This window comes from Camelus ferus, chromosome 4 (assembly GCF_009834535.1).
Source record: "Camelus ferus isolate YT-003-E chromosome 4, BCGSAC_Cfer_1.0, whole genome shotgun sequence".
NCBI lineage: Eukaryota > Metazoa > Chordata > Mammalia > Artiodactyla > Camelidae > Camelus > Camelus ferus.
The window spans coordinates 41919459-41944437 of record NC_045699.1 but is presented as its reverse complement, the minus strand read 5'-3'; the positions used below and the strand labels follow the sequence as shown (position 1 = coordinate 41944437).

The 24979-nt window shown below is 40.5% G+C and overlaps 1 protein-coding gene across 6 annotated transcripts in view; it reads right to left on the bottom strand.

The window, feature by feature from the left end:
* The window catches only part of TLE4 (TLE family member 4, transcriptional corepressor), a 137876-nt gene that overhangs the window by 45873 nt on the left and 67024 nt on the right, over nt 1–24979 (bottom strand). For 4 of the 6 annotated variants that reach the window (XM_032477891.1, XM_032477895.1, XM_032477896.1 and 1 more), the window contains 2 exons: nt 19462–19666; nt 18187–18203 (listed from right to left, as the gene is read on the bottom strand). In XM_032477891.1, coding sequence (XP_032333782.1) covers nt 18187–18203; nt 19462–19666 — 222 coding nt within the window. The remainder of the gene's footprint in view (nt 1–18186; nt 18204–19461; nt 19667–24979) is intronic. The other 2 variants (XM_032477892.1, XM_032477894.1) reach the window with 1 other exon arrangement.

Sequence of the window (24979 nt, the reverse complement as noted above, 5' to 3'; positions counted from 1 at the left end):
TGAGATTCCAAATCTGAGCCAATGTGTTCTCAAAAGTGGCATCTCAGGTAGGAGAAAGGAAAAAGAAACAAAGACTCAAGAATTCTCAAGCACAGCTGACCCCACAAAAGTTTCCTGGACCTTCAGTGGAGATGTCATTTTTTCTAAAAACAAAGATTTGCTGACTGGTAAGAATGGACTGCCCCAAACATGGCCCAGCGGTTCCCCAGTCTTCTGTCTTATGGGAACAGATCATCCAGGAAGATGGCTCTAAATATCCAGATGAGGTAACTCTCCAGAGAGCAGAGTCACCTGAAAGACACCTTCTAAGGCCCTGCTGGACAAGCCCTGGCCCTTGTGGGGAGCTGCAAACCCATCTGCTCAGGTGCCCCTCTCTGCGCACCACCCCCCTCCGCACATGGGCAGCCAGACCTCTCCCCAGGAGGGCAAGCACCACTCTGTGCCCAGCATGTTATCTTGCTTTCCAGAACTCTGGCCCTTTTGTCATTCCTATCAACAAAATAGGGAATGTGCTCAAATCCTGTTGGTGTAACTCTTTTGAGTAATCTGAATTTACATTCTGGGCACCTTCTTCCTACAAAGGGAGGGGTCCCTCACTTTTGTAAGCTCTGGAAAACATCTCTGTGGCAGAGCACTTATGCCTGAAAGGGTACACATCAAGAAATAAGCAAAGGAAGGTAAAGTATTATTTTAACGCCCTAGAAAGCCTAGGCTGTATGAAATCTTCTAGATTGACATTTTTATATGGAAACTGAGGCTAATCTCTCTACTGGAGACACACAGCAAACAGGCAGCACTCAGAGAATCCTTCTTTTGGATTCTCTCACGTCACCTTCACAAGAGCACTCTCGAACAGAAGTGGGGGCAGAGGACTGCGGTCCCCCAGCACCCTAGATGTTGCAAGCTTCCTTCCCCCCTCAGATGCTCTCCTACCAAAGCCCACGCATTCCAAGACTGGCTCCTGCCTCGTGAAACTGCTCTGTGAACTCAGCCTGGAGAGGAGGAGCTGCAAATCAATCCCTGTGACAGCGGAGGGCTGTGTGCTCCTTCCCCAACAGCCAACCGCACCGACAGGGATTTGGTGTAAGGGTGGTGAAAAGCACCGAGAGTCTCGGCTGCTGGACCAGCACCTGTTGGGTGTACCCTTCTCCCCACACAATTAGAGGAAAGCCAGAAATACGGCGTTTACAACCCTGAAGGGAGAAGTCTCTTTTACAGATAATCTGATAGCAAAGTAAGAGGACTCTCCGCAAAAAGCAACGCAAACCAGAGCCCAGGGTCCTCAGGCTGCTCGTCAGGCTAGTTAAGCTAGTCACTCAGGTTAGTTAGCAGCTTCTCCAACCAGCAGAAGCACACACAGCACCAGCATGGCCAGGGAATGTCTTTTAAAACCAAGATACAGACTGACAGAAACCCATATGGTTCTCCCTGTTTGGCCTCCAATTTCAACTATTATGAGTGGCAAGTGGCTTTTGCTGTAAACTAGAAAAAAGTCACGTTCTCAGCCAAGGTTGAACTATCCTGAAACATGAAATCCCCTTTGGAATTAAATATGTGCTCAGATCAGCTAAAGTTAATTCTCAACCATCTGCACGTACGAGATCCATTTTGTAGATTTTTTGCAGCAAAAAATTTAATCCCAGAGTAATTTCCCCTACAGCCTGGCACATTTCTAGTTTGCTGCTTTTCTGCTGTCAGTCTGGTGTTTGCTTGTAGAATGCAAGTTAATTTAAATATTAAACCCCCAAAGATAAATGGAACCAAGTTACTTACAAATTATCCATATTGTACACTAAAAAAAATAGTAAGCTGAGAACTGAGCACCTACTAAGTGTCAGGCACCTTTGAAAATTTACTGTTCCCATCCCCCTCCACGACAGAAAATAGAACCAGAGGGAAGTGGCTGGCCCAAAGTCTCAAAGTTGGTGAATGGCAGAACACAGGGTCTGAACCCAGGCCACCTGACTCTAGAGCTCGCATTTCTTTTTCTTTTTTTTTTAATTATTATTTTTAAAATTAAAAAAAAATTATTTGTGTGTGTGTGTGTGGGGGGTGGGGGTAATTAGGTCTATTTATTTATTTATTTTTAGAGGAGGTACCAAGGATTGAACCCAGGACCTCATGCATGCAAAGCATGTGCTACAACTTGAGCTATACCTCCCCACTAGAGCTCGCATTTCTAACCAGCACCCCTGCACTGCCGTTCACCTGTGGGCTGGCTGGAGTTCACAGCATGTCATGTGCACAACTGTGGACAGGTCCCAACCCACCAGCTTCCCAACATTAAGAGATGTGGTTCAAACCAAGTGTACAAAGAGCCGCCTTGAGTCACCCTTTACAAGGGTGTTATTTTAGCTTTAAGAGCACAGCAAACATGAATGCTGCTCGAGTAGTGAGTGAGAAAAGAGGAGGAGGGAAGACCAAGGCAGATCTGGCTGTGCAGGTCTCTTCCAAAATATGCTCACCCTTGCGGCCCTGCCCACAGCCTGAGGGGTGCAGTGAACCGATCTATTTGTCTTGGCCTGAGTCAGTTTCTCCTTAGCTCATCCCTTTCACTTGTGAGCCTTTTATTGTATTCTTGCCCATGGTCTCCATAATTTTGGAGTCATGCTGAGTCAAGCCTGTGGAGTCTGGGTCTCTCTCTTTCGTCTTCTAGCTTGTTAACAACGAAGACTTCTTGCCTTACTGTCTTTCCCAGTTTTGAAACCTGCATGATTTCCCTACCTCCTCCCTTGCGGACCACCCTCTGTCAGAAACATCCCCCGCTCGGTCACACAGATGTGTTTATCCTCACAGTCCTTTCAGGGATTTCTTCCCTGTGAACTTCAGATCCACGTCTCTGCACTTGATCACCTAGTCCTGAAATAAACAAAGTGTCACCCTGAAGTGAAACCTGGGCATTATTCAGGTTGCAGTTCTTTATAACAAACTTCAGAGCACAATCATGTACACACACCTCCACATCCATTTACCCATAAAGTCGCTCCCCATTTCCCAACTGATTACTAGTCTCTAGGATGAGAGATGCTGCAAAGATGAAAACAATCTAACATTCCCACCTTCAATATAAACTCAGTAAATTCCTATTCTTTTTCATTATACCTCCTTAAGATTTGGTCATATGAGGTACTGGAACCAAAGAACAATTTCACAAAGGTACCTCAATTCCTTTTGTCGCTGGTAAGGGAGGGAAATCCAATGGAAAAAGTTGGAGAACAGAACACTGTCAAGAGGAAGCCCCGGCCTCCTCCTTGTCCCTGACACTGCGTGAAGTAGTGCTAACAAAAGAAGGTCTTACTGATGGTACCCAGAGTACTTTGGACCAAAATTGGAGATGAAACACAAAGACATGGTTTAATAGAACCCTTCAAATACAATTCAGTAAACTTTCCATTATCATATCACGGAAACATACTGTCCCAGAGGGCATTTTAACTTCCTAAATACAGTTTCTGTCTACCCTTGTCCATGTTTTCTAAACATTTTTCCTGGCCTCACTTCATATTCTTAATCCTTGCCAGCAAAGGCAAATCCTGTGACAGCTACCCACCTCCGCATTGCGGGAAGGCTTGCTGGTTGGTGCTTTTAGACAACTCCCAGAGACCTACTCAGATGATTCCTCAGAGAGACCTTTCTCCGAAGCCTACCCACCTCCACTGACCATCTGTGCACTGAAAACACACTCTGCAGCTTTTCAGTCAATACTCAAAGGGAACGTTCACTTTGAGACATATTAAGGGGAGAAATACGCATACCATCCTCAGCCAAGAAGACTTTCTGTTTTGGCTTGTGATAGGGAAAATACATGCACAAATGAAGCCTGAGGAAGGCTAAATGCAAAATGAAATCATCCAGCAGAAGGACAGCGGCTGCTCCGACACTCAATCATTTTCAGTCACACTATGTTGTCCAGTAACCTGCACTGATAATTCCTCATGAATAAAATGCCAGCATTATCATCTGCAGCTATGTTGTTGACATGCTTTTGCTATTTCACTAAAAATACCATTAATTTTCTGGCTTCACAACAGCTGAGCTACTCCCCATTTGAATATACAAAAGAGTATTTTGTTTAAACCAAATTAAAAGCGTTCCAGTAAATGACTTCCATTTTGCTAGCTATACTATTTTAGCATATACTGTTTTTCTTTAATCCTCCCTGCCTCAATGTCATGCCTGTCATCTCCCCAATCCAAAATGCTTCCATTATTAAGAAAATTTTTTTAAGTTGGGGAGAGGGAATCCTGAAAAAGTATTTCTGTTATAGCAATCCTGGCCAGCAACACACCTGAAGGGCATAAGTACAGAGTGGCTTTTTTTTAAGGTTATACGCCATGGTGGCCTCCTTAAATCTCTCACCTCTGTCAGCCAAGGTACATAAACAGCAAACTCTTTCAGTTTGGTACCTGAAAAGAAGACAGCTACACACACACACACGCACGCACGCACGCACGCACGCATGCACCCATGCACGCACCCATGCCACCTTCTACTTCCCATCTAGATAAGTTCTGACATCCCCCATTTAAGTCAGAATGAAAACCACTACTCCTGCCAAGCCCTGCTGGCATCTCACCACTTTATTTGTTCCCATTTGTATCTAATGCTTTTGTCAACAGTTCAACAAAAGTCAAAGCAAACAACCCACTGCAAACACTGGGGGTAACAGCAACAAGCATGAATCCTTCACAATTATCCAGCCCAGCTGCTCTGAGCTGGTCCGGGCTGCTTTCATTTACAACAGTGTCAACAAAGGGCTGAAACCCAATAACTAGATAGGTCAATACGGCCACTGCATACCCTCTGGAGGAAGAAACGCTGTGCTCCTCCTTTGCTGCTTCAGCAAACATGTAGAATAATTCAGTCAGATGGACAAGTGCTTGTCTAATCATTTGTTGTGTGAATTATTCAACGACTTTCCACGTAAACTACTAAACAGGGCTCTTCAAACATTTCTGCGGCGCTTCCAACTGTCTGACCGCAGAAGCACATCAAAGGAACAAAACCAGATGAAAACAGAAATCATGACCAAGTGATAATCTTTAGTCTAAGAAAGTGGAGTCTTTACAGCTAATCCTTATAGGTCTAACCTTGCCTGGCAGTGTCACTACGGACTGAGGGTGGGGCCAAAAGCCACTCACTCAGCCATTCAGGGCAACCCATGACTACGGTGCCCCACTATCTTTTACCCTGCCCCTGCCTGCCACAAGCACTGTGAACAGGTACAATATGCATTTATGATTTTTAATGGACTATTTTAAAAGCATAGTTAGCTGTATATTAACCACTCATAAAACACAGTTTAAAAGTACCTGTTCCTAATGATTATATTTTACAATGTCAATTCCCTGGCCTAACTTTGATTAAAATGTTGCTGTTTATTCAACAAAGAATTATTCTGAGATATAACAGTTCCAAATCCCCACTTCCCTTTCTTTCCTTTTAAATGTATGTTTTGTGAGATCATACACAAACCAGACAGCTTGGTTAAGAGGGGCCTGACCTAGGGTCTGGGCCATCATCCAAAGCTCTTCCCACAGGACCAAGGGGCCAGCCTCCACACCTGCTCTAAACATCCAGCTGGGTACCAGAACCCTGAAATTCCCTGTCCAAAGGCCCATATTCAGGGTTTACCCAGTCTTTTTCCTGGAGCCTCTCAGAGACAGACTAGACGGTTGGTGGGGGTATACCTAGATCCAAGGGGGCCAGTGGGGTGTAATGAAGCTTTGATGTGAGAGCTGGGGCATCTACAAGGAAACATGCAAAGGCCCCCATGATGGAGCAATGAACTTCAAAGGAGTCTAAGAATTTTAAATTCAAATCTGGATTTTCAGACTATCATGAAGGTGTATTTATTAACTGGATTTATAACTCTAAAATACTTAGACACGGTATGAGGGCCTCTATTCGTAATCAATTCCAGGCCCCACAAAGGCTAGGGGGCTGGCCCAACAGGAAGGTATCATGTACAGTTTTGAGATCACTCCTATCACCAAACGTTCCAGTGCAATACCGTGCATAAGAAAACCACGCAAGAGTTTTTCTCTTAAATACCTTTTGTTTTTATAGAGCCACATTATCTACAACAGTAATGAAAGTACTGATTTTATTCCTACAAATACTTAAAAACATAATAAGCTAAAAAAATTAAAAGTAAAATTCAAGGATTATTGCTGTTTGCCGGGCTAGTACATACAGTAAGGATAAAATATCTGAATGCTGGAAACCTTCTCCCTTCTAGATTATTTATGTTCTCTTTTCTTTTCCACCCTTCAAACATCCAGATTACAAAATAACCGCTTTTAATGTACTTTGTCTAACACAGATGAACGAAACAGCAGAGATTCAAACTCATTACCTCTCCTCACTACAGCCAGCTTATCCACTGCCATTTATTACTGCTGAATATGCACTTCTTATCCCAAGAGTCTAAGAATTTTTAGTTTGGAAAATAGAGAATTGTGCTTTCAAAAAACAAATACTTGTCCAGGACATGACAATTCTACTTCCTTCTAATGGCCTTTAATAATAATCCCTGTAACTGTTGTATCTCTGAGGCTGCCTTCAAGTAACAATTACAAGGTTGGTAACTTAAAGAAAGATTCTTGAAAGAAGAAAATTCCATCTGAACAGAAGAGGAGCTATTTTCTGGGAGCAGCAACAGAAAACTTTTTTTTTTTTTTCCCAATTGGAGAAACTACCTGAAAATGCAAGTGAGGAGGTTCAAACATACAGAAATCCGATAATATTTTAGCTCCATGGTCCAATTGTTTCACTGATTCCTACAAAGCAGGATCTGAATGAGAGTTAAAAGACACAATCGAGACTGGAGTCTACAGAATGCTGCCACTGGCATTGCTGTCAGGGTTTGCTAAAGGGTCTGTGTTTGCATGTATTTGCACATCAGCCCTGGCAGCTTCCTGGGAAGACTGCCTTCAGAAGCTAGTTTTCCAATCAGCATAAACTAGATCTATATGCACATTTTAGAAGAATTCAGCACTAACTGGAAGCTCAGAGAAATGAAGGGGAACAATCCATTAATGTATTTTATTCTATGCAGGAGACGGCATCTCAGTTCCATACATTAAAAGGAAAACGATTTGAGGGAAGGGATTGTATCTAATCTTTACTCTGCACCCCCAGGGACGCAGTGCAGGCCTATTTGCCCTCCAGCTGCCAAATCAATAGCTAGTGACTAACTTTAAATAGTTTATTTAGACTGCATTGCTTAATTTTCAAGTTCATCTATCAATACCAACAGGTTGCAAAGTCAGAAATTGTTAAAATAATAATTTTTGGTTAGTTGTCTACCAGAAAATCAGGAAAATCTCTCAGCTAGAGGTACAGCTGTGCCTTTTTAATATCTAGAGGAAAACACACAAATTGGCAAGTACTTCCTACTTAAATTAAATGGCCCTCGATATTCATGATAATCAAGCAAATCAAATGGACTAGCATGAAGCACAGACTTTTGTCTTAACACATTTATTAAAGAAATTTCTCACCCTACATGTAAATCATACAGACTACATCCAGCATGATACATTTCCTATGTAATATTCTTTCCTTTGCCAGGAAGGAAAGAGAGTAGACCCATAACGGAGAATGGAGGGTGAGAAAAAAGGAAGAGAAGAGAATTGACAATGACAAGGGTTTTAAGCAAAACAGTTTCCAAGGGAGCACTGGACCCTGACAGGAGGATGAACACAGTCCGTGGAGTGGTGCTGGAGGCCGGGGGTGGGGGGTACCCTCGCTGCAGGGAAGAACTGAAGACATCCTGTTAGGAGCGGGGAGTAACTATCTAACCAAACTATTGCTCCTGGATGCTTCTCTACTTAGTCACAGTTTGTTCTCTTCTCCCAAGGGCAAAACTGTCACCAGCTCAGTTTAAAATTTCTCTAAATAAGGTCAGACTAGGTTACTACCAGATTTTATTATCAAAACAGATTCCAGCCTAAGTGTCCAATTCAAGAGTCTCCTTCTTATAATCCCTGGGGCAGGGACAGGGGCAGGGGCTGGGGCCAGGGTGTGGAATAACTCAGAGACCTTTCAAGTCCTGATAACTGTGGTATAAACACAAGTGATTATTTCAATTTTCTCTAAAGATTATTTTTTCAGGGCAGCCCAATAAACTCAATAATGCCCAGATTTACTAGAAAATTTTTTATTCATTTCTCCATGCACCAGAAAGTAAGCTAATAACGTCCCACTGAGAGTGCTGTCAGGCCAAATCCCTGCACTGCTGAATGCACCACCGGGATAAATCTCCCTTCACTTGCCATTCCACCATCCACTTGAGGGCAAGGCCCTGGGGACTGCTCCAGATTACCCCTCCACACACAGTGTCACAGGCACAAGCCCGAGTGGCCCAATCAGTGCCAAGAAAAAGAACAAACTAAAAAAGATTAATTCACAGATGTTCATGCATTTCACATACACTGTGCCCCATGGTCCGTTGCTAGGGCAACGGGAGACCACCAGTGCGCGCTTTATTGGCTTTATGAAGTGCGTCTCAGGGACTATAGTCCGAGAAATGCTGCATAATAATAGCGTGGCTTTTCTGAAGCCTTGTTTTCAGTGTTTATCCACATTTAACCTTCTGAGTATTACAAAGAGCATCGTTATGCATAGCCTTCAAACCCCTCTACCACTACCACCACCACCACCACCACACTGCCTCAACTTTCTATCTAGAAACATTAAAATGCATCTCCTGGGGTCCATTTTGGGAAGATCACTGTTAAACTGTTGAACCAATTCCACCATGGGGGAAAAAAAGACCTACAACCATTTAAAAGATCCCTGTGTTAGTGCAGGCGACCGTATCAACCATTTCTGAACAGTAAAGAAGCTGTAAAACCAGAATACACACACGCCCCTTATTTTCTATGCATCGGGAAGAATCTCCCTTTTGAATATCAGGAGTCAGTTTTAACTGGACGAACAGCAGAACCAGTGAGCCTCACTGGGCCAGTCCCTCCCCAGCAGCACTCTGTGAGGACGGCAGTGCCCCATGCCTGCACTGGAACGGCAGTGACAACAGCCACATGCAGCCACCGAGGACTTGAAGCGTGGCGAGTGCAACTGAGAAACTAGGTTTTTAAATTTTATTTCCTTTTTAATAATCTAAATTCAATAGCTTCAGGTGGCTAGTGGCTACCACATTGGACAGCACAGTTTTCCTGGCTTACCAGACAACTACTTAGGTTTTGAAAAGTTCATAAAAACACTGTCTCTTCGTGCTTTTAGTTTCTGCTTAACTCATAAAACTCTAACTCCAAGTAGACATACACAGAACAGTATTCAGGACTGTGGCTGCCTCTCGCTATGTGCTTCCAAACAGCTCCCAGTACTTGGCCTAATCAGCCTGGTTCTTTGTCCAACAGGCCCGGGATGAAGAGTGACTTCCCCCTCCCCCCACCCAGGGTGGGAGGTTAAAATCACAAATGTCACAACTCTCAGAGAAACAGCACAGATCAAGTGTTAATCTAAAGGGAAGGGGTGGCAGAGGGGGAGAATACAGGCCGGCGGGGGCGAGGGAAGATCTGGAATGAAGAGGAGAAAAATAAAGCCAGTGAATAGATCAATAGAAGCAACAGCTTACATTCAGATTCACAGGGGAAAGAACACACAGAGACAATCATTTCCTGGGAAAAGCTCAGGCCTAATGAGAATTTACTCTGCTCCTTTATGTGACAACCAGCCCTTTTGTGGCACGGGCTTCCTGACTGACAGGAACCCAGGGCCCCTTAATAGGATTTCCATATTATTTCCAACACCTGCCCAGAAGTTATTTGTTTACATTGAAGGAGGCAAGATTCTCAAATCAGACATCTGCTTCTAGTTCAGGCATATCTTAGGAAACCATCTAGAAAGCAGCTTTGTTACCATGGTGACATTTTTATTTTCCTCCTTTAGTTGGCTCAAAACATTAGCATTTCCAATTTTATTTTGTTGTTCAAAAGGCCAAATGTCGCTCAAGAAAACGTTAAGTTTAAAGAAAGACAAATGAACAGAATACTCAAAAAATTCTAGAATAATTAAAATGACCATAAGGGAGAATAAACAAAAACGAGGTGTTATTATATTGCCTACTGGCTTCTCTCATTGGGTGGCATCACTAACCTCTTTACCTCCCTTTCCCCTTAAACATGAACACTCAGCAACTTAAGAAGTACCAATTTGGGAAAGGAAAAAAAAAAAAAAAGATTGAAGAATCCTTAGGGTGTGAAGCAAGTAAATAATGAGTGCATTTCCATGAAAAAGAATTCCTCCCGCTCACCCTATCACCATATCTTAGAGAGTTCACTGACAACAAGAATACTTACTGGAATTTTAACTTCCACCTCACTGCCTGCAATTCATTACAAGGGGGTGGGGGTGCAGTAAGGGACAGGAAAGTTTAAGCTTTTTGGGAACATTAGTGGGTGAAGAGGGGACGGAATATTCAACAGTGTGAGGGAAGAAAGGCAGACTGTGCGGGAGTGGATTTCACGTGTGTGTGTATACTGCTGTTTTCCGTTTCTAGTGAAGCAAAACTAGAGGTATCACTGAACCTGGGGTGGGGGGGAGGAGGGGCTCAGCCACCAATTACAACTATCACACATAAACAGGGATTAAAGTGACAATACTAGTACTTGACGCTTAAAACGCTTTTTAAAGTGGTATAATTTATTACACACAGAAAATATTCAGACTCTGAATAATGGATCTCATAAAGTAATACTACTTATTTTGTTCAATTTTTAGATTCAAAGAAAAACAACTAAGTATTCAACTCTGAGATTTAGTTTTGATTTGCTAGATCTAAGCAGTATTATTTAGTTTTGAAATATGATTTTATTACTTTCATTTAACAGCAAGCTTTTTAGAAGAATCCAAAACTCTTGCAGCAGGTATTACTCAGCCCTCATCAAACTTCTTTTCCAGTCCTCTTTCATGAAGCCCAAATTCTGTTCCATCCTGTCCCAGGGCAGTTGCCCCTGTAATTATTAGCTACGACTGCTCTTCATGTCCAAAATCACAACCCTTGTTAGTGGCTGGTCCTCAGGTGTACAATGAATGTCTTTAACCCAGAAGACATCTGACTTACTTTAAACCACCATAAAACAAAACATACAAGTTGGATAGAGGTAAGTGTTGCAGCAGAAATTATTCAAGAAATGGAGACGTGAGGATATAGAGCATCCCCTTGGGTAATTTTATGATCTTTCCAGAGTGGGTTATGGTGTTACTACACAAGAATATTAAAAAGATGGTGAGCAATTCTTTGGAATATCAAACAAATGCTTTTGAAATTCAAATTCCAGTTTAAAAAAAAATCTTGAACCCTGTTAAAATTTTAAAAAATGTTAAATAAGAACTTTATAATGTTTGTCTAGTAACTAAGAGGGATGGTTTATGGAGGAAAAGAGTTAAACCACTCTTGCCAAAAATCAGCTGGGGAGGGCAGACCCCACAACCAGCCCGCCCCCGTTAATTAATATTTGTTCTGCCTTCAGCGATCGGTGGAGGAGGGCCCAGTCTCATCACTATCCCACTCATGCTCACCACCCGAGGACCAGTTATGCCCTAAAGGTATTTATTCATCTGTTCAACAAACAAACAATTACAACATATTTTCTGGAATTAGGGCACCTGTTACATTTCGCACAGTTTACAGGCCTAGAGGCAGATACAAATGAATACCGAGCAAATTACTGCATCATAATCCCATAGAACAAAACTCCAGATTGTTCTTTGATAAGGTAACTCTAAATAGCAAAATAGACAGTAGAAACAAACACCTCTACAAAGAACTGAAAAAGCAAGTGTAATGCTGAAACACTTAATTTTAAATTACCTTATTTTGGAAAATTGAAAGTTAAACATTAAATCCTTGAAAGGCATAAAACATTAAATTATTTCCCTACCGCTCAACACCCAAAATGAAACATCAGCACCACTGTGTTTATTTGGCCAACAGTAGGGCCAACTTTATTGCTGAAACATACCCCATGGTATAATATTTTTACTGTAAAATTCATTTCTAGGACAGAATTGAATAACATAAGAAAACACCTACATCCCAAATGCTTGGGAAGAAATGCCTAGAGTAATAGATTTGGGATCCAGGTTCATTAATCGACTTGCCCACTGACAGACAGACAGCTAGCTTACCTAGACTAGGGAGAAAAGAGGATCCTAGCAAGGTTAGGAGTTGCCTAATTCTATTACAATTCCCTTCTTACTAATCCTTGACTTGTCTTCTTTATACACTTCCACAAAGATAAGATTCTTGCCCTCATAGAGCTAAAAATTCAGTGGGAGAGATCTATGCTCTGTTGGAACACAGGGCATTTAGGACACTCCCCATAAGGAAATAGATGTATTTAATAAAATTTAAAAATCCTACTTGAAAATGCATTTTTAAAAGCCTATCTTAAGCAATATTTATATTTGGAAAGTGGAGTTGGATTTCAAATACATCACAGTCTGTGTACGAAGGTTAAAGAATACAAATAGAATTCTATTTACTGATGATAAGCATACATTACTAGAAGTCATACCCCACTTACTGGTAAACTTCACTGAACTCTTTATCACCAACCTGTACATGCAAACCTAGACGCCATTCTTCTACCCATTCTCTCGATGTACGAAAAAGATTTTTGCTAGTATGAGTCAGCAGAAAGTACTCCTGACGCCACAAGGAAGCACACAGAGAAATCTAGAACATGGGCCATTCTCTAGGAAGGCTGGCCACGTTCTTCAACAAATCAGCGCCCTGGGAAAAAATTTTAAAAGGAGGTAAATTCTTAGACTAAAAGAGATCTAAGAAATATCACAAAACGGAACGGATCTTATTTGGATCCCATTTCAAGCAAACTAATATGTGAAATAATCAAAGAAGTTTGCTTCGAGGCTGGATATCAGAAGCTATCAAGAATTATTTTTATTAAGTTATTTACAAATGTCCATTATTTAGAGAAACGTTTCCTTTTACATAATGAAGTAGGTAAGGGTAAAATGCATGCTACCTGCAATTTGCTTTAAAATATTTTAGCAAAGAAATGAAGAACAGATAAAAATGTGGCTAAAAATTGATAGGTCTTATACCTTGAAGTTAGGTATATGGAGGATCTCTGCACTAGTGTGTCTACTGTTGAGTATGTTTCAAATTTTTACTAACAAAGGATGAGACTAAATCATCCAAAAAGCTTTCCCTTGATGATGGCTCTGGCTATGTGACACTGGGCAGGGAGGGCCTCAACACCTTTAAACCTTTCCTCACATATGAAGTAAATAATAAATAATTAAGCCTTTCCTCACGACCTATCTTTACAAGTGAAATCTGAACTATGAGCTATGCATGCTCAGAGATCAGTGGCGTTGACTGGGTAACTAGGGCTCCACCCGATTTTTTTAATAGATGGAAGCGGATAAGCTGGAGTGCCCGAGTCACAGCCCTTAGTTAGCTACATAGCTTCTTTTCTCAGATTACCGGTAACTAAGGGGAAAACAGGAGATAATGTAAGTCCCACTACAGGTGAGTCTGTTGGTAGTGTTTTGGTTTTTTTTTTTTTAATTATTATATTCTCTTTTTATAGTATCTTATGGATTTCAACTTTAGGCCTTTGTCTTTTTATCATGTCTTTCTAAGGTCTATAGGTAATTAACCCCATGAAGCTTTCTCCCAAAGGGTAAAATTACAAACATTCCTATCTCACATAGGTGCATGGGGGAAAGGGAGTGAGTGTTAAAACCCAAAATGCCTGGGCCAAATAGTTATCCCTCCCTCCTGCTGGCCCATCTTTCCTCCCCATATGGTTTCTTCTCTGCAGAGGACATGCCAAGGGGTTAAACATATTAAAGGCATACTCTTTTTAGGATATTCCTTTCCAACAGGAAAAAGAGGCAGAGGGGAACAAAAACCAAGTCACACAGGTCACACAAGATCCTGGAAGAGAACTCTGGCCTTTAAGACGCGATGTACAAAGTGAAGCAGCAAACAGAAGAAATCATGCTGTTAATTCAAGCTAAAAACCCACTTTTCACCTGTAACACCCAATTAATGAGGCAAGAGTGCTTTCTTGGCCTGAATCATACACTTCCATTTGAACATAAAAACAGCCTTAGTCTAATTCTCCATTGATAAACCTTTATTGCCAACAGAGAATACTGGAGAGACAAGATATGTGTAAGAAAAGGGATGAAGAGACCAGAAAAAGCAATGTATGATGTTTTAGTCATCTACATAGAATAATTACCAAACTATAAGCCTTACATACAACCAATAAGCAGATCATTTTGAAAACTCTATAACAAAAACAAGGAATTCATGGTGGCGGGGTGGGGAGGGCATAGTTTATGCACCCATAGAAAAGTATTCTCCTTAAAAAATAATTACATGTAATTTTTTTTAAAGTGCACCATCTATACACCTATTATACTAGCAAAAATTACAAAAACTATAAAGTTCCATATTGGCAGATTGTGTGGAAACATACCCAAACACTGCATTTGGCATTTTATAATGCTGCAGTGTTGTTTCTGGAGATTACTTTGACAATGTACAAATCACTAAAAATGATCATGCTCTTTGGTGATGCATACAGCACTCTGGGGAAGACAATCCAATGAAATAATAAAAATAAAAACACCACCACTTAAGAGGAAAAAATGTATTTATGCTATATTTTACAAATAAAACCTGGCAAATCCCTCACAGGCTTGACTTGAGGAAGGTTACTGTATAAATAAAAAACAGGATACATAACATACACAGAAAGGACTTATGAAGTGACAAAGTATTCATGATAATACCAACTTGGGAGAGGTCACGGAGCTAATCAATAGTTGGTGATATTGGATTTTGCCATTTATATTCAAGCTGGTCTTGATTTTGGTGCCTATTTTTTACTAGAAGGTGTAGACATTTGGGATAATTAAGACTAATTTTCTCCATCTCAGATTTTTGCCACTTTTAGGCAATGTGGCCTTCTCAGCCCTGAATCATTACCCTCATGTCAGCCGCCCAGATGGAAGCTGAGAGTGATGTGAGGACTCTGACTCCTGCTCGAACTGGTACCTCCAGCCACATGGAGGCTCCTGGCAGCATGTGGGAATGTCCCCTCTGTCACAACTTTGGAGCCAACCAACTTCTACCCCTCCATCCCGCAGGAGGGATGGGCAGTGGAAGGTTTCATCACCTCAGAAAACATTTCCTTGGTTTCACTTGTATCTTTTCAAGAAATGACGGGAACAGTTCTAAACGCTCCAGAAGATGTTGAGAAAGTCCCCATTCAGGAAAGAGAAGCAGGAATCTATCTTGGGGGCCTCTAGGAGAACTAAATTTGTGCTTTGCACTCTATCACTAAGGTTGAGAGTGGATCGTGTTTCTTGCCGTTTTCAGATCCCAAATCCGAGGCTTACTGTGGGCACAGGGTGTGAGTACTAGGTGGCCAAGTGACAAGCAGGTGACTTGGCTCCTCACTTCGACAGCCCTAGAACACACACACCATTCCAATTTCTCATCACCAAATAAATTGAATTGATTCTTGGGCTCCTACAGTGCTTTCCATTTTAGGTCTATATTTACATTCCTCACCCTTGTTGAAAAACTTCAGATACAGGTCTGCAAATAACAGGCTTAGTAAAACTTAGCTACTGGAGCTACAGAAAACAAGATCAATAAAGCCAATAGCATGTGGTTTAGTGGCCACAGAACTTCCAAGAAGAGAGGAAAAGCAGGAAAAAGGCCCAACGCTTCAACAAAGGAATTTCTTTCATTTTTTTCCTTGACACCTAAAGGCAAAGCACCTTAATTACCTGAATCTTTACAGTAAGTTTAAACTTGTATTTTATGCTCCCACTCGGAAATCTGCCCTGTTTAATAATCTGTAACATCAAGAAAACATTTGAAAGTGTCTCTCACAATTAAACCCATCCACAACCTTGTATAAATCAAAATTTTGCTACCATATCAAAATGTTACACTGGGGCTGTGTAACATTGCCCACATCCTCATTACATGCAACACTAATTACTACCAGCAGATTCAGAATTTTCTGCACATTAGAGGCTTTTAGAGGAGCTATAAAAAATTTCAGGGACCATTAATTTAAATTTGTATTGAAATTTCCTTTTGACAGATGGCCAAAAATTACTTATTATTTAGAGTACCAGAGCCGCCTGTTTGCACATTAGAAGAGGAAAGGGAAAAATTAAAAGCAAGAAGGAAATTTATGTCACGTTCATTACCTGTTAAATGTTAAGGAGCATTATCCTGCATGAATAAATTATTTCATACAAGCCCGACTCCAGCTGCAGGGAACTGGCATGCTTCGGCTGATAAAAACCATCTCCAGTCACACAGTAGACAATCATAAAAAGCCCCTCTTAACCAGGAGCCACTTACGGGAGGATAAGAACGATCGATGGAACAAGCAACTAACTGCTTCTCTGAGCATCACAGAACACCTTTACAAAAATTAGCTAACTACATCACCTTGCAAAGCCATAGGACAGCCCCAAACCTGACACAACACAACTTCAAATTCAAGAAGGTACCCAGCAAAAGTGTCTATTTATAGCTACCACTCCATAATAAATCAAGGCAAAATCATCCACCTCTATTTCCTTTTGTTTTCCCCCTGGCTTCCTAGCTATATAGATACTCACTCCCAGGCTCATTCTGAATGATTATAGATGATTTCAAAATATACCCTACTTCGGCGTGAGGGACTATAAAATGTAATAGACATAAAAGTGTGCACTGGAGTATGAATATTTTCACGGTCTTCTGGGAGTAGGGCATGAGAGGAGGCTTTTGTTTAGTTCACTGGCCTGCCTGAAGGTATGTATTTATCATATGAAGGCAGGGAATGTTTATGTTACTGGCCTCAGAATAACTAGACAGGCTTTCCAAGGGCTGCTATCATACAATCCCAGTCAATGCATTTACCTACTACTTCCTAAGTATACATGTATGGAACGTACCGCACTCTGATTAAGAATGCTTTTTAATTTAGGTATTGATGTTCATATTATACAACAAAGTACACAACTGTAAATGCATAATTAAATAATTCAGTGTGTGCAGTTCCAATTGCAAACGCTGACATTTCTGTGGTGTATAGACACCTTTCAAACAACAAAGATTCTTGAAGGGTAAAACAGATAGCTTTTATTTTCCATCATTTAATGACTTTGGGGAAAACCCAACTTCCCTTTTATTATAAAAGGACAAGGCGTGCAGAAGCATTCAAAGTGACAGCACAGGTGGTTTCAGGGAAGATCTTAGTCTCTGTAAACATAACCTCATTAAAAACTGCAAGAGATGTAACTGCCTGTGCTCCAAAATATTTAACTGTTGTAAAATACAAGGAAAGGAACTGACAGCGCCTGTGCTTTGGCCAATGCTTGAGAACTGCCCTTGCTTTTTAACCTGGACACAATACAGTGGCCTGTGTGATACAACTACCCATAATACAGCAGCATGTTTACATTGTGCCTGGCTCACAAGTTATCAAGTAATTTTCATATTTTACTCATTTCCTGCCGTGGTAGCCTGTTTTTCTTGTTTGCTTACTATAAATTCAGGCATCCTTAGCACATCCCATTATGGTATTACACAAGCATAGCCAAGTTATTAGGCCCTTAACATTCTTCCTCTTTCTCTAAAACTTCTCTAGAAAGAGATGGAGAAGGCATGTAAGACAGACGCAAAACTCAAGGAATAACCTGCTATACTGGAAACCAAGAAGTCATTAAAAAAAAAATCTTTCTGGTGAAGAAACATGCTCTTAATGTTCTGATAAAGAGTTTTGTAGGATGAAACTGTTTCCCAAAATGTATATTTCCTGATAAACCATTTTCCCCATTATTATTTACCTTATAGCCAAAGCTTAACCAAAAAAAAGCAGTTATTCCTTTTCACATGGCAAAGACTAATAAAATGAACATTGCAAGCCAGATTTCACAATTCAATCTTTATCTATAAATCTGATTCTGATAGAGAAATGGGACCAATATTTTCAAAAAATCTCAAACACACAACAAAAAGAAATCCAAAAAATGCAGATAACCACTATTCAGTAAAGCCCACCAAATCATTCTGTAAATCTCAAAGAATTCATTACTAGATTTATTCAGATTGTTTAGAGCCTTTTAAGCCATTCCTTCTTCTGTAAATTTGAGTCCTACCTTGATGGAGTCTCTGTCTACAGGCAAAACAGCAGCAACATTGGCAGGTAAGTGGGGAGAAGAAGGAGGAAAAGAAAAATACCAGTTAGTTTACATAAAACCATGCATTTATTAAATCTGATCTCTGCTCAATAATAAATGGCATAGATGTCAAATCTGCTGTAAAGTTAATTATTAATGCTACTCGACCAGATCCACAAAGTGCCAATCTACCTTTGACATAATTTCAGAAATTGAAGCTGGAAATGCATGTTATTTATACTCCTTATTGACTTTTCCACTTATGAAAGTGTTTATAGACATGCCTCAGCTCTGTACTATAGCATTATGATAACTGGATCACAAATATTACAGCGTTTCCAACATCAGAGATGAGAAATCTGTCTGTGATAAAAATCATTTATCCAAGATTATAAATCACAGTAATGACACTGAAACAAGAGTAGATATGAGGCTTTAATTATAACCACACCCTTCCGACCAACGAACCACCCATATGCTAATAAGTAAATTCCCATAAAGGAATGCTGGGAGAGACTTTCATTTGCTTTTCTGCCATTACCTAATAAAAATTACTAATAAGCACCATACAGACACATAGTTACATCAAAATGCCTCTGCACCATCACCTACTTTAGCGGAAGGAAGAAGCCAACCCAGAAGGAGCACAACTGGCCTTTAAATCAGTTATTTAAATAACTGTGTTGTTCCTATAGGCAGAAATGAGTTAATTTCATGCTTCTCAACAGACTGGGTGAGAGAGGTAGTTAAACCAACAGATTTCATTAATTGGGGCTGCACTTTCTTAATTACTAAAACTAATGAAATTGTTTTCTTACCTGCAAGATTTTCCCTGCATTATATAGGCTGATCTGGCTTATAAATAATAATTGAGTCTGTCAAATTATTAAGTGAGCCTTTATCAGTAAATCTTTCCCCAAAAATAGATTCGGCCAAAATGAGCTATTACTGCCACTCACTGTTGCAAACACAGAGCAGTGTGGCATTTCATTACTGCTTTAGACTTGGGGAACAAGGAGGTAGCAGGGGATCAGAGGCAACAATCAGGAAATGCAATCCCCCTTGCCTTTGAGGAGTGCATTAACTCTTGCCAACCACTAGGGTAACATTTGGCAAAAGACTGCTTCCAGTGATTAATTTACCTTCCAGCAGAAATCCTTTGTTTAGTCACTGGTAAAGTTAAACAGCGACATCCAGACCTACCCTCAGCAGTGGCAGGTAACATCAGATTGATATTCCGAGACAATCGCTCACCTCTTTGGTGATCATTGTCATGGTGCTTCTTCTCATCTTTAACTGGAAGATGGGACTGGCCTCCCAGGGCGCTAGAGAGGGCCAGAAGTCCGGCACTGCTACCGATGGGAGGAATGGCAGGGGGCTGAAGTCCCGAAGGGTGTGGGGTCAGAGGCACTGGCAGACCATGTCCATGTGATAAATGCTGGGCCTGGAGTTGTTGCTGCTGTGAGAAACGAGACAAAGATATTGAACTTGTCCCACGTATCTGAGACACCCCCCAACAGAAAAGGAGAGAAAAGAGGTGCAAAAACATCATGGAAAGCCCAGCACCCGTGAAAGACAGATTTATCCTTCATGTATGTATGTGTGCATGTATATATATATTTAGATATATAGATGTATATCTATAGATATATATCTTTTTAAAGGAGAGGGAGGGAGATGTATAATAGAGAACTATTATCCTTTTTACTTGGATTTGGTGGTTTTGTAATGCACTGTAAATAACCTAATTTTTAAATAGTGAAATTACTTAAGTTACTTTTAATTGCTGAAATACAAATTTCTTTAACAAAGCGTCTGTATTTTGTTCTCCAAAACATAAGGCCTCACTATCATACATCTCTAATCAAAACATATACGTGACTAACTGTTAAAGCAGTTATGTTGAACAAAAAAAGCTGAAAATTGAGAAAATTAGTGTTAAGCAGTCCTCCCAGAACCACTGCACAGCATGCGGCGAGAGTTAATTTGAAAGAGAAAACCTGAATTAACAACCCAGAAAAGGAAACTGGTTGCTGCCACCGTTTTAAGCCCTTTAAGTGTCCTCAGCGGTACTTGAGCAAATTACTAAAGAAAATCTAATGTAGCAAGGCTTGGGTCCTCCTGTAGGCTTGCTCAATAATGCTGAAATAATTGGGCACTCTGTGCACGTTTAGTGATGCTCGAATGAAAATCTAGAAGCCTGCCCTTGTACTCTTCTCCAGCGGCCGCCTCTGTGTTGTGACAGGTTTATCTGAGTGGGACTGTGATGCACGCACCAGTAACTGTGCTGACAAGAGTTTAAAGTCATTTTTACCAGCACACTGGCAACACATGGAGAAAGCCCTCGAGAGGCCGGAATGGAGTGCTTGACCCCAGCCAGGGCTGCAGCAAGCTGGGCGACAGGAGCCGCAGGTGGGCAGGCCTTGCTGCCTCTTGGGGGGGGGGGGGTGCTAAGTTAAATATGTCCCTCAACAGGAATGCCATCAACTGAGACCCTGCTTAATGATGTCCTACGAGAACAAGTGCTGAGAAATTCTCAGACTAACTTCTGTAGTGACTACATTTTAATTAGTATCTTTAAAATCACTTTTCAGGCCCATCCTATGATAGCTAAACAGTCTCCTCTATCACTTTCTTTCCAAGCAGGACTGCACAAGATAATTTTCTCATAAATGTGTGGGGTGGCATATCCTGCTCCCCTACACTGGCAAGGAGGATCTTGAAATGCCTTTGTTAAAAATATTTTTTAAAGAAAATATTTCAAAGAAAAAACAGGTTTTTTTTCCCCTCTTCCCCAAATGACTTTGACTTCCTTCCTCTTCCCCTTTATACCTCTTCCTGTGTCTGACTACAAAAGTCAAAGTGCAGCACTATTTAGTTCTTCTCTTCAGTTGACCTGCACCTACTTTCTGGCCACATGCACTTAAAATATAGTCATTGACAAAGTACTAACGCTTTTAAGGCAAGATGACAGACAAAATGGCAAATCAGAGCAGTGATGCAGATGCTTCACCAACCAGCGGCCAGACTAAAGTGTCCCGCCAAAGTGCTACCTAACTGGACAGTTCAAAATAATGCATTTCTTCATTTGAGTGGCCAAAATTACGTTCAAAATTCTTTATATACTGTTATTTAGTTGTGACCAAAAACCAGGAGCACACAGTATTTTCTAAATGTGTAGAAAATATGTCTATGAAGAAACAAGGCCTTTAGGTAAATATATGGCAAATTTATTTCAAAACCTTGTTCAACTGAAATAGCCAGAAAATTGCTCTAATTCTCCTCTAAATCCCTTAATGCTTTGTGACCGTGGGTCGGGCACGTAGCCACTTTCTATCTCAGGTCAGAGTTCAGCTGGCAGCACGAATTATTCAGAGCCTGCATATGCGTCTCATCACCTTTCCTGACTAAGCTCTGTGAGAGCCTACAACTAACACACCCTAGCTAATGCAGGTACTGAGACACATGCAATACCTGAGCAATCAAAAAATATAGGTCTGTTTCATTAGACATTAAAAAACAAAACAAAAAAATCCCTTAGCCAAAAACAGTACCTTCAGTGGTCCGGGTGTTTCACTTTTTTTCTCTCACAGGACCAAAAAAAAGCACTAACAGCCCCATTTCCTCATTCAACGAGGAACTTTCCAAAGGCAGAAAACACACCCCTGGTCTGTAGCACATGCCACTCAGTGCAAAGATTTCCAGGGCTCCTCTCCGGTGCTCTATTCTACTTCAAAACAGCTGTAACACTACCTTCCCCCCTCTCCTGCTGTGTCCATCTTAGAGGAAGGAGGATCCCCTTTGCCTTCCAGGGCCCAGACCCCTCCAGGCCTGCACAGGCCCCATCATCTTTACTTCCCTTCTCCTTTCGTTACTCCATCAATTCTCAACTCTCTCCCCCACTGCAGTGGTTCTGCCACTGATTTTGTTCTGCTTGCAAACCTAACACCTGCATCTCTAGCATTTTGTTTAAGGTGAACTGCCTACCTAAGACTAAAAGAACCTGAGGTAGCATGTTTTCAGGGGTGGGGGAAACACCACACTTTAATCAGTTTTCCTGTCCTCCACTGCCCCTAACAAAATGTTTGTTAAATTTAACTAAAATAACCTTCTTTTGCCCTTTTCAGCTACTAGCCTATATAAATTTACATATCCTTGTCTATGCCCAACCAAACTTCTTCAAAAACTAGTGTAAATTTGCAGTCTCCACTTCTCAACAACCCCCACCATCACAGACAGACAGACAAATACACACACACCTCTTACTCCTGAAACCCTGTAATCTAGATTCCAGGCCCACCATTCTCATAAAACTGAGGACCATTCGGACAACAATTATTTCCAGATTCACAGTCTTCCTTCTGGCTGACCCATCTGCAGCCAGTGCTAGTACATCCTCCTTAGGAAACTCTCCACCTGCTTCGGGGACACTGCAGTGATCGCCACAGTCTCTCTTTTTTCACCTCTCTGATGCTTCTGTTAAATTTCCTTCTTGGCTTTTTCTTCTCCTGCTCACTACAGAGGAAGAGTCCTAAACCTCTGGATCCTTCTCAGTGCTCCAGTACCCCTGGTCTAACTTCTTGCCAGACAATTCTACTTGGCGGTCCAGCATTAACTGAAAATGAAAATGTTTAACACAAACCTGCCAAGCAACTTCCTCTGGCTCAAGTTATCAGTCACCATTAATTTGTCTTTCTTCTCTGCTCCTACATCCATCATCACTGAATTCTGTCAGTTCTCAGTTCCTCAAATTCCTACTGCCATCCTCATCATCCCATACTTTGATGATCGCAAGTCTCCACTAGCTCATTTGGATTCCAGTGAACCCCCCACACCCCCTGCATCATCACTGACAACATTTGTCTCTCAGCTTATGGCATCTCCTGTCTCTTAGAACAACGTCTCCATTACTTATCTAAGTTGTACTCACCCATCCCAGCTCAGCTCATGTTTCACCTGTTCTGCAAAAGCCTCTCCAAACATGCCATGGGTCTACTATCTTACAGGACTCCCTGTATGCACTGCCATAGGCTGCCTCATAAAGATACTGTTACTCGTCTTTTTATGGATGAGAAGACCTTGACTTGCCAACAAGATTGTGACACTGGAGAGAAGAGACTGGCCTCAGAACTCTTTGTAACCCTGGCACCTAGCTCACCACTATTTAGTCACATGGTCACATATTTAAAACTTTTAGTAAATTAAATTTCTACTAAATATAAAGAGAGTTTCTATATATCCTTCACCCAACTTCAACTAATTTCAAAACATCTTATGTACTCACAGAATTTATCAAAACTAAAAAAATTAACATTCTGTGTTACTATTAATCAAACACGGACTTTATTCAGATTTCTCTATTTTTTCCATTAATGTCATTTTTCTTTCCAGGATGTCACACTGCATTGAGAGGTTTTAATTTTTCACTTGTTTATTATATCAAGGTTATAACGCCCTTGTAGTAACTTATGGTGAAAAAAGAGTATGAAAATGTATATATGTATGTTCCTCTATGACTGAAGCATTGTGCTGTATACCAGAAACTGACACATTGTAAGCTGACTATACTTCAATAAAAATATAAAAACAAGCTAACAAATAAACAAAGAATTGGTAAATAAATTACATTTCAATTAAAAATTTTTAAAAATTATAAAGCCCTTTCAAAGATCTTATAAATGACAACATCCACATCATAATCATATTGTTTAACAGAATATGCCTTGAACTTAGGAGAAAGAGGAAAAAAATGAGAGGGGACCACCATAAACCCATTTGACAAGTCATCCATTATATATACAAAATAGCAAACAAAAAAGTTTACTCAGGGCATCCTGTAGCAAGGAGCAATCTTTAGCAAGTTTTTAAAATATAAAACTGTTAGATAAAAATGAGATTAAGTAAATTACCAAAAAGTACATGATAAGAATGTAAGACAGGTATACTGAAATACTTTAGTATTATTGAAATGTTTGTATCAATAAAACAAACCACCTTCTGTATTAAGTGGTCATTTTTAAGTTGTAAGTTTTCTCCTTAAAAACTATCCTAGCAGTACAGTGACAGGTAAACTTACAATGGATGGATTCCTGATTAGTCAATGAAACCACTGTATTAGAGACCATCTTCTTTAAATTAAAAACAGTAAGTCATCAACAGCTAAACTGAACTTTACTTTTTCCTCTATTAAAACAAAAAAGCTTTAATTTATCAAATTTCAAATAGCATTCAAGAATTCAAAATGAAAAAGAATCTCTATCAAGTCTTCTCATCAACGGAGGAAAACTCGAAGCAGATTCCCTGGAAAAGGAGTCAGGTTTCTCTAGATATTATTCAGGAGCTGTGAGTAGCATAACCTAATGGGCTGCCCTGCAATACAGGGAAAGCGTGCTGATGTTTCCCAATAGCGTTAATACTGTCCTCTGATCTCCACCCCATCTGTGTTAATTACAGAGCAATTAACCTGCAAAGGTTTACTACTTTATCGTATAGTCACGCTAAGGAACATAAAACCTCTTGCTTTCTAAAGACAGAAGGAAAGGAAATGGATCTTAAAAGTATGCCAGTTCAACACTGATTTGTTACTAAAATAATTTAAGATAGATCACCACTCTAATCATAAGCTAGTAGGTTAAAAAATGTTTGCCTTATAAGGAAAAAAAAGCCACAAAATGAAAGAGGAGGGCACAGACTGTAGTACCAATTAAACATTAAAATAAAATACACTCTATGTAACCATAACTGAAAAAACCTACTGAGAAAGATACATATT